The 10,215-nt window shown below is 40.4% G+C and overlaps 1 protein-coding gene across 1 annotated transcript; it reads left to right on the top strand.

Annotated features, from left to right (window-relative positions):
• Positions 305-3,019, top strand: ACTBL2 (actin, beta like 2). The gene has a single exon (XM_005674480.3). The coding sequence runs from the start codon at positions 448-450 to the stop codon at positions 1,576-1,578; it is 1,131 nt and encodes a 376-aa protein (XP_005674537.3). The 5' UTR covers positions 305-447; the 3' UTR covers positions 1,579-3,019.

Here is a 10,215-nt window from a genome sequence, read left to right as displayed (position 1 = left end):
AAAGAGTGGCCCTTTTGGTGGTATTACCCTGACCTCACACTAGCTTTCTTTCATCTTGCTTTTATACCCCATAGTATCATCATAGTTGTCTAGACACTGCACTAAAGCAGGCTGACATCCATGTGTGGGTTGCCTAATTACAGTAACTTAAGATTTGGCCACTCGGTAGCCAATTTTCTCCTTATGAAGGAAGGTCTACTAATGATCTGTATAATCATCATCATCATTAATACCTCAAAGGCAACACCACCCAAAAATGCTGGGAACCGGTGGGACAGGACATGGGTGGTGCCAGTGTGTACCTATAAATACCTGTCATCACAGCACAGGCTCCCCCTCCGAAGGCAGTTCTGAAGTGTTTTCAGCCTGTTCATCCCTGTCTTGCACACCAGTCTGGTATTTATATTTAGCTTCTGTTCACCCACCTGCAAGATTCTGGCCAGCACCATGACTGATGATGAGCTGTCTGCCTTGGTGGTGGATAATGGCTCAGGGATGTGCAAGGCAGGCTTTGGTGGTGACGATGCCCCCCGGGCTGTGTTCCCCTCCGTGGTAGGGCGTCCCCGGCACCAGGGCGTCATGGTAGGCATGGGCCAGAAGGACTGCTATGTGGGGGATGAAGCCCAGAGCAAGAGGGGCATCCTGACCCTGAAGTATCCCATTGAGCATGGAGTGGTCACCAACTGGGATGACATGGAGAAGATCTGGCACCACACTTTCTACAATGAGCTCCGTGTGGCACCAGATGAGCACCCCATCCTCCTCACCGAGGCCCCCCTCAACCCCAAGATCAACCGAGAGAAAATGACTCAGATCATGTTCGAGGCTTTCAACACACCTGCCATGTATGTGGCTATCCAGGCTGTGTTATCCCTCTATGCCTCGGGCCGGACCACTGGCATCGTGATGGATTCTGGGGATGGGGTCACTCACACAGTGCCCATCTATGAAGGCTACGCCCTGCCCCATGCCATCCTCCGTCTGGACCTGGCTGGCAGAGACCTGACTGACTACCTCATGAAGATCCTGACGGAACGAGGCTACAACTTTACCACCACAGCCGAGCGGGAGATTGTCCGCGATGTCAAAGAGAAGCTGTGCTACGTGGCCCTGGACTTCGAACAAGAGATGGTCGGTGCTGCTGCATCCCCCTCACTCGAAAGAAGCTATGAGCTTCCCGATGGGCAGGTGATCACCATTGGGAATGAACGCTTTCGATGCCCTGAAGCCATTTTCCAGCCTTCCTTTCTGGGCATTGAGTCCAGCGGGATCCATGAGACAACCTTCAACTCTATCACGAAGTGTGACGTGGATATTCGCAAGGACCTGTATGCCAACACTGTGCTGTCTGGAGGCAGCACCATGTACCCTGGCATTGCTGACCGGATGCAGAGGGAAATCGTAGCCCTGGCACCCAGCACCATGAAAATCAAGATCATAGCTCCCCCAGAGCGCAAGTATTCCGTTTGGATCGGGGGCTCCATCCTGGCCAGCCTGTCCACATTCCAGCAGATGTGGATCAGTAAGCAGGAATATGATGAGGCTGGTCCTCCCATTGTCCACAGGAAATGTTTCTGAATGGGCTTCCATGCTTGTGCCCTTACATTTTCCTCAGTTTCTAGACCCTAGCAATGGTACTGCTTTTATCGACTTTCAGTTGAGGCAAGGTAAATCATTCAGTCTTGCTAGTGTACAAACCAGCAAACTCACCTCCAACTCAGCATTGTGGGCTCCCACCCAGCTAACTGTAATTTGACTTCTATCAACTTAAGGAGAATTCTGAGATCCTATTCTATTTTCTTTACCTTTATGGTTCAAGAAATGTAGGCCTGCTTGAATGAAAATAAATGACACAGAGTAAAATGACAAATGTGTTTTCAGTATGGATAACTAGAATTTCCAATCTTTAAATATTAGTTCTTGCTTAAAATATTTAACAACAAATAGCAGGCTGTACCACCTTGTAAAAAAAAAGTGTATGTATTTAGCAAATATGTCTTATTAGTTAGAATTTTGGTTTTGTTTTACTTCTTTGTATAAATAATAATATGGGTCAATAACATCCATATTTACATAAGCACTAGGAAAATAAAATATTCCATCTTAAAATAGTGATAAATCTGGCTATCTGAATAGCTAATGTGAATTTCTTAATTTCTCAACAGTCACTATTTTAGTAACTGTATTTTCCTTTATTAAATAAGCATAATGAAATAGCAGGATTCCAATACTGTTGTTTATAAAGCAACTGCATTTTCAGCTCCAAGTGGAGTTCTGCTTGTCAAACACCTATTTTAATGTCTAACTTACCAAACTTCATTACACTTATAACAGCAAAAGTACTACAGATAAGGCCTAACTTTTAAAATAAAAAGAGATTGTGATATTAATTAATGTCATTATGTTAAGCTTGACAAGGATAATTTTATTTCTATTGCTTAGCATAATAATGCACATCTTGAATAATTTCTGTAGGCCATGATTTTGGATATTTCTCTTATCAAGGACTTCACTGCCAGAAAATATAGCTACAGCATCTTTGTAACTTATAAATTCTAGTACCACTATAGTAATCACAATTTTACTATTGGAAAGATTTTAGGATAATTCTGTTTTACGATGTCCAGTAACTAGCAGTACTTCTTTATATAAAGTGTCTCTAAGATATTAACATCCTAGAAAACATTCCTGTGTCATCTTATGTTCTCTAAACTTGTTTAATGGATCCAATGGTGGTTTTTAACCAATTGGAAGAACAAGCACATTTATTTCAATCTATTCTGTGATTTCTCATTATCTGAAGAGCAGAGATATTTGTATTATGCAGGGGTTTTTTTCTGAACTTTTAGAATTTTGGGAGGGTTTGCTTATTAAGTCCTTATCACATTCTCAGGAAAAGAGGGATTTCTTCCCTTTCAGTTGGGAAGAAGCTTATATTCATGTTTTAAATCTCTAAATTGGAATTTTTAAGCATTTTGACTTTAAAATTTTCAAAGAATTTGGTTTTTTTATTTTTTAATCTAACAACACTATTTTTAATTCATTTAATCAAAATTAATCTCCGAAGGATCTTTATTTTTTAAGACTTAGAGTTTCCTTTCCCCTATAATTAATTTTAAATAAACTAAAACTTATTTATGCTTGTATTTCCTGTTATTTCTCAATTTTTTTCAAAGAAATGTAGAATGATCCAGAAAGGATCCTTTTATATTCTTTTATATCCTATTCATCTATCTGTATGTTATAATTTTGCACCTCACATATTTAACCATGTAAATATCATAAGGAAAAAAAAGGTTTCCAGGCTAGGGGTCAAATCGGAGTTGTAGCGCCGGCCTACGCCAGAGCCACAGCAACACCAGATCCAAGCCGTGTCTGCAAACTACACCATAGCTCACGCCAACGCTGGATCCTTAACCCATGGAGTTCGGCTAGGGATAGAACCCGCAACCTCATGGTTCCTAGTCGGATTCATTAACCACTGAGCCACAATGGGAACTCTGAAAGGAAAAAAAATTTAAAGAAAGATGGCTAGTATATAACATTATAAATTCTTCGTAGTCTCAATTAGAAAGTTAGGTTTTATAGAGTTCCCATTGTGGTGCAGCAGAAATGAATCCAACTAGGATCTACAAGGATGCCAGTTCAATCCCTGGCCTTGCTCTGTGAGTTAAGGATCAGACATTGCCGTAAGCTGTGTTGTAGGTCACAGACATAGCTCAGATCTGGCGTTACTGTGGCTGTGTCGTAGGCCAGCAACCTTAGCTCCAATTCAATCCCTAGCCTGGGAGCTCTATATGCTGTGGGTGTGGCCCTGAAAAAAAAAAAAAAAAGTTAGGTTTTAGTGGATGAACTGGTCTCCAGGTAATTAGCAGGTAGAGATAACAGCAAAAATAATAACAATATCTTGGATATTCATGCTGCAACAGCTTTCATTTGCAAAACAGTTCTCACACTTTGACCTACATTCTCAATTACCAGAAAAAAAAACATATCTCCCCATTCACAGAAAATTTCTGAGACAGGTAAAGTGAACCTCTGAAGAGAGAACTATTGGGTCCCACATCATTAGCTGAAAATACAAATTCCATAATGCAAAAAAATTTGAACCTTGGGTCTTTATTTTCCTATTCATCAACATTGACCAACTGATGGGTAAATTTAATGAGGAAACACTTGATCTCATAATTTTATATTTTAGAATCAATGCCATCTTTTTAGGACACAATTGGCTTGTTATTCACCAGTGTCCACCAGATGGGACTGCACTGAGATAACCTTCACAGATGAATTCCACACCCTTATAAGTGATTCCCACCCTCCCTCAGTGAATCTCCCAGAGTAGCAATCTAGAGCTGGGACCATACTACAATCCCCTCCAAACAGTTATTTTCTAATCTCAGGTAACATTCTTGTCAAAGTGCATACCATCCAAAGCCAATACCTATACTTCTTCCCTAGCTTTCAGATGTACTTAATTTTCCATAGTGAGATTAAGTAGTGCTAGGACACAGGTTGAGCCTTACATTCACAATTCTGTACTAGAGAAGAGCCTAGAAATAATTATTACATTTTCCGGATAATCAAAGAATAATCTAGTGAGGTACCAAGGGTGTCACCACATTTATTGACTCATTTTGCAAGTATAAATCCAATAGCCCATGCTAGAATTTACTAGAGAAGTGATCCAAGGACTTTGGTGAATTTATAATCCAGTTATGAGGACAATTACGTGCAATGGGAAGCACTATGATCTAAGGATGATAGACTAAACGTGGTGCTTGGTACTGTAATAATTCTAATAAGAACAATTCAAGCCACGGTGACCAAAGAAGGGTTCATAGAGCAGATGGAGTCATCAAGTTAAGTCTTAAAGCACACACAAGTTGTACTGAGTGTAAGAACTTTTCTTAGATGGTTCAGACACCATTACAGTCACTATTTAATGGGGTCAGTAAGGCAGTTAATTCTTATTTTGAATACCTCCATTGGCCTATGCTGGACTGTAAAGAAGTATATAAAATTTAATTAAGGATCAGTTCAAATATGACTTCTTCTACAGAGCTTTTTCTAGCCTTCTTGCTCCCTTTTCCAAGGAAAAGTGATAAGTTCCTCCTTTGTGCTCCCAGTGTATCATCTGCATGCACGCAGTATAGCACCTATAACATGTGTCCACATTTCCCACCCTCACCCATCAGTGAGCACCTAGAGACAGAGACAGGGACAGTATTTGTTCACCTTTGAACCTTCCAGGATTTTCCTAATATCTGTCACATAGGATTAACTCAATAAATGTGGTTTGAATGAAAAAAAGAGTGAATTAATCAAGTCTGAGGTACATCATGAACTTTGTAGTTCTGCATTATCTATTTCTTCAGCTCCTGTCTTCTAGTGTCTACAACTTCTGCTGTGTTGTGTTTCCTCTGAAGCATATATTTTTTTTCTTTTTCCTTTTTTTATTTCTTCTCTTTTCAATTCACTTCTATTCACCTCAGCCTAGAGAGCAGGATTTTTAAAGTTTTTGATGTCAATAAAAGTTTCCCATTCTTTGGATTGATCAAAAGATCAATCAGCCTCATCTTTTGGAATGTGAGCTAGCTATGTAGCTGCTGAAATTCAGCTGAGGGACGGGGAGGGGGACGGGGGGGGGAGGCAGAGGAAGAGAGAGAGAAGAAGGAGGAAGAGGGGGAGAAGGAGGAGGAGAGGAGGAGGAGAGGGGGAGGAACAGGAGAAGAGGGGGAGGATGGGGAGGGAGAGGAAGAGAGAGAGAAGAAGGAGGAGGAGGGGGAGGGGACAAGGAGGAAGAGGGGGAGAAGGAGGAGGAGGGGGGAGGAATAGGAGGAGAGGAGGGAGGGGGAGAGGAGGAGAGAAGAAGAAGAGGAAGAGGGAGAGGAAGAAGAAGGGGAAGGAGAAGGAAAAAAGGAAAGAAAGAAGGAAGGGGGAAAAGAAAGAAACAAAGAGGGAGGGGAGAGAGAGAGAGAAAGGAAAGAAGAAAGGAAGGGAGGGAGGAAGGAAGGAATAATGGAGGGAGGAGGGAGAGGAGAAGGAAGGAAGAAGGGAGTGAGAGGGGAGAGAGAGAGAGAAAGGAAGGAAGAGAGGGAGGGAGGGAAGAAGGAAGGAAGGGAGGGGAGAGGGCAGAGCAGGAGGGGAGAGAGAAAGAAAGGGAGGGAGGGAGGGAGGAAGAAAGAGAAACAAACAAACAAAAGAAGAAAGAAAGACCAGCCTTTCAGTGAGTACAATAGAATACTCAGATCTTCTAACCTAATCACATTGTTGCTGATATGTTTCTCTTTTTTTCTAAGCTCTGTATTGCTCTACAGTTATAACTCAGACATTATAATATATTGAAAGGTCTCCTTCTAACTATTCACAGCCTCCTGCCAGAATTTACAAAAGATTCTTTTCAAAAAATGTTTTTTGAAGTTAGGAAATAAGCATGTGGTTTGACCAATACTGCTTCCAGATGTTGATAAGTATAGTTGGAATGTCTTTAGGGATATATATGTACCTATCAGTAGAGAGACTGCTCATTAAAATTAATTGATACTTTAAGACTTCCTTTTTAAATATGAAAGGACCTGTCTGAACTATAGCTGTCGATTTTTTCAAAGCTAAGCCCATAAGTAATAAAAACTATACAGGCTCCTGGAGCTGCCGGCCTTGTTTTTCATCCCACTCCAAATCTGCTGTTCTAACCACCTTAAAAATGTTAGATTCAGCTGAATCTAGTCAACAGATGTGCCAGTGTGATATGATGACAGATATTTTATCTAGGCGACACCCTAACACCACTTGAAAAGTGGAAAATCTTATTTAATTGGCTATTTGACAACATGTAAGTCAAAAGCCAAGTTGTTCTCTGTGGAGTTGGAAATGAGGCATTTGTGACCATATACATTCCATATAACACAGTGTCTGGTGAAGAAGGGAGGAGATAAGATAGACAGACAGCAGAAGGATATCCCCTTCGTGGGGAAGCTGCAGCAAGGGAAATTCTTCCTCTAGCTATTTTATAGGTTGGGTGTGGTCAGGGAAAGCCAGACACTAACATGGTATTTTAACTTCATGGAATAACCACATATTCTCTATGACCTACCCAGAACATCCCCAAATATCATTCCCTATTCTTTTAATTGAAAAATAGTAGCTACGTAATATTGTTTATTTTTTCCATACTGTGATCATGAGGGAAAAGCTGGCCTCAGCTGGTCAAAGTTATGGTCACCAGTGACAGCGCTGGGACCTTCCAATCCAGTGTGTATTGTTCAAAATGGAAAGTTTCCACAAAATGGAAAGTTTTCTTTCAATTACCTAAGTCATAAGAGCTTATTGTATATGAAAACTATAATTTCTAGATAACAAATTGGCAAAATGCCACAAGAAATAATGAATATTCCCCTGTACGCTATTTTTAAAATGGCATTAATATCATGATGAGAATCAAAACATCACGCTAAATAGTCATAGTGGAAGAAATTACCTGTAGCAACGTAAATACAAAATGCACAATTTTTAAATTTTGATAAACTCAGAGAAACAAAAGAAACAGAGAAAAAGAAACTACATCAATAAAAAAAGAGAGTGAGAGTAAAATAAGATCTTTCCTTGGACTCAGAACTACTTTATTTTCATGTTTGACACTAGGTATGGCACTTAATGATTTGACGAATCAGTCAACATTACAAATAATAAAACATAAAATTATCAAATCTCTATAGTAGTATGAACCACAAATCAATAGAGCTTTGTGGCCAGTTGGGATATTAGGGAGAAAGAAGAAAGGGAGAAATGGAGTTTAGACTATAAATGATGCCCATCACCATGTGCAAACCAAGGCCCATCACTAGTTTGAGTAGTTATTCCTTCCACATCTGAGTTGCTGTTGCCAAGAATTAGCCAGTCTGTATGACTGCTCTTCCAACGTTGACCACTTAAAGGGACTCTGACCATCCAAAAAAGTCAGGAAAGCAGGATGGTATGTTAGACACTGATTGCTTCATTTAGTTTTTGTCTTGACTTTTAGCCAACCAGCCACTGGGCACTCCTTTAATTTAGCATGAATTCCCTTTTGTGTGGACATCAGTGGGAGGTAAGGTCCAGGCTCATACTCACTCACTAACAGCTAAAGCTCAAGCTTATTCTATCAGATGTTCAATCTGAGATCTTAACACTTGAAATCTGAGAAAATGACTCTGATGTGCAAGATCTGTTGAGAAATTATTCACAGCCTTGGTGTGTCAGGCTAGGGCCTGGTCCTGTGGTAGAATCCTAACCATATTATTGCTCTGGCGTGACTTTAGTGAATTTTCTTTTTTTCTAGACTCTTCACTTAGTTTCTGTCCATTTTTCCAAGAATGGAATCTGTGAGCTACTCAATGTCCTTCCAAAATTTTCCTTTCTGGCTTAAGCTATCTAAAGGTAATTGCCATACCTTAAAATCAACTATGCTAATCAAAACATATTTTGATACCAGGGAATGGAACTGCACGAGTAGACAGATGCCTTAAAGAAATGGGCAGATCTAGGACTGGTCATTTGGCCCAATTCAGGCTGAAGGGAGTAAAAATCCCCCTAGTACACAATAAAGGGAATCTTGCAGCTCATGGCAAACAGCAGAGAGAAACAGTTCATCAAAGTATCTCCTGGGGTCACTTGAAATGAAGTGTTTTTGAGGACCAGGCTGTGGGGAACCAAGCTTTCATTGTCATGGAACAATATAAAGCATCTGAGTAATTCTGTGTAGAGGAGTGGATGGCTTCTTCTATTGGCTCTGGCCAGTTTAAAAGAGAGAATAACAAAGTCAACCACTAGATATATCTCAAAGCACAGCATGACCTGAAAGAATATTTTACCTCTCGGAGACACAAGGCTTAAGTACTAGAAAAACAAACCCCACTGATTAAATATACAGATTCCAGCTAAATGTAGAGCAATAATGGAAAACAATGGGATCCAAGAAGTGGAGTGGAGCTATTTAGGAGGATTTGAGAACTAGGGGACTTGGAGAATTCCTAGTACAAGCTACACCTCCTTGTAGCCAAAGCAACCTCTTTCTTCATCTGATAAGGCCTTTACCATTTGACTGCACAAATATGAATGAAAGAGCCCTAGATATTGGAGGACCCTGGCAAAAGAAGAAAGTAGAAGGGAAAATTAAAACTCTGAACTCCCGTCCCCTGACTGTCCAAGAGCCTCTGCTTCCCATCATCTTAAACTAAAAAGAAGGCAGAAGTCAAAGGAGGCCAGGTGACATAGTCCTAGAGGTCAGTGTGAGAAAGCACCTAGCAAGACAGAGAAGGCAAAGAATGCATGGGAAGGAGCAAACACAATGACCAGCACACCAATTCTTCTCATGCCCCACTCCATACTCACCTCTATTATTTCTAGACCCAGAGTCAGATCCCAACATGACTGAGGGTACTCACTTCTGGAGTCAAAATCTAGAGGAAAAGATTTATCTGCAAAGAAGGAATTGCAGGACTTTGCTAATCTCTTTAGACAAAAATCTTGGGAATCTGTGTAAAAAGGGTGCTCTGCTCTTTATAAAGAGAAAAGTCTAATTTAAAAAAAATAAGAGTGCTCTACTAAAGAGGGGAAAGCAGAGTTTTACATTTTCTCAGGGAGGGTGCTGCATTTAATGCTGTAGTTTTGATTGATAGAGGTTCCAAGCAAGTGCTGCAATCATTGATGGAAACTTGGACCAAGAGCTGGGCCCTGTTAGATGAACTTGAGATATTAGAAATTCCATACTGTACTCTTGAAGAAGGAATCAAAAGGTTTTGCAAGACAGGAATAACAGACTTAGATTGGTCATATGGTCCCTCTCCCACACTCCCTAATTATGTTCTTGTAGGAAACCTGGAGTATATACACTTCACCAAGACTTTGGGAGATACATTGGAATGGAACCTACTACATGATGAGATGATTTTTACTTGGTGTGCTGTTCCACAGGGCATGTTTCCCAGGTTTTTAGATGAGGACCCACACTGAGGGAAGAATGACTGTAACTTGAGGCTGATGTGCTTCACATGGATTCACAAGGCAGATGGAATCGAATTTCAGTTGAAAGCGAACATTTGCTTAGAATTTTTAAAGCATCAGCCACTCACATCAGTGAAGTCTGTTCTCTTTGAAAATACAATGTGAGAAATTTTTGACATTTGAAATTTTTATTTCCAGCCTCGGCAATATTAAGGCTTACAGCTTTAGAAA

The sequence above is a fragment of the Sus scrofa genome, chromosome 16, assembly GCF_000003025.6.
Source record: "Sus scrofa isolate TJ Tabasco breed Duroc chromosome 16, Sscrofa11.1, whole genome shotgun sequence".
Classification (NCBI taxonomy): domain Eukaryota; kingdom Metazoa; phylum Chordata; class Mammalia; order Artiodactyla; family Suidae; genus Sus; species Sus scrofa.
Note: the sequence above shows the minus strand (reverse complement) of the source record. Positions and strands in the feature narration are given on the sequence as shown.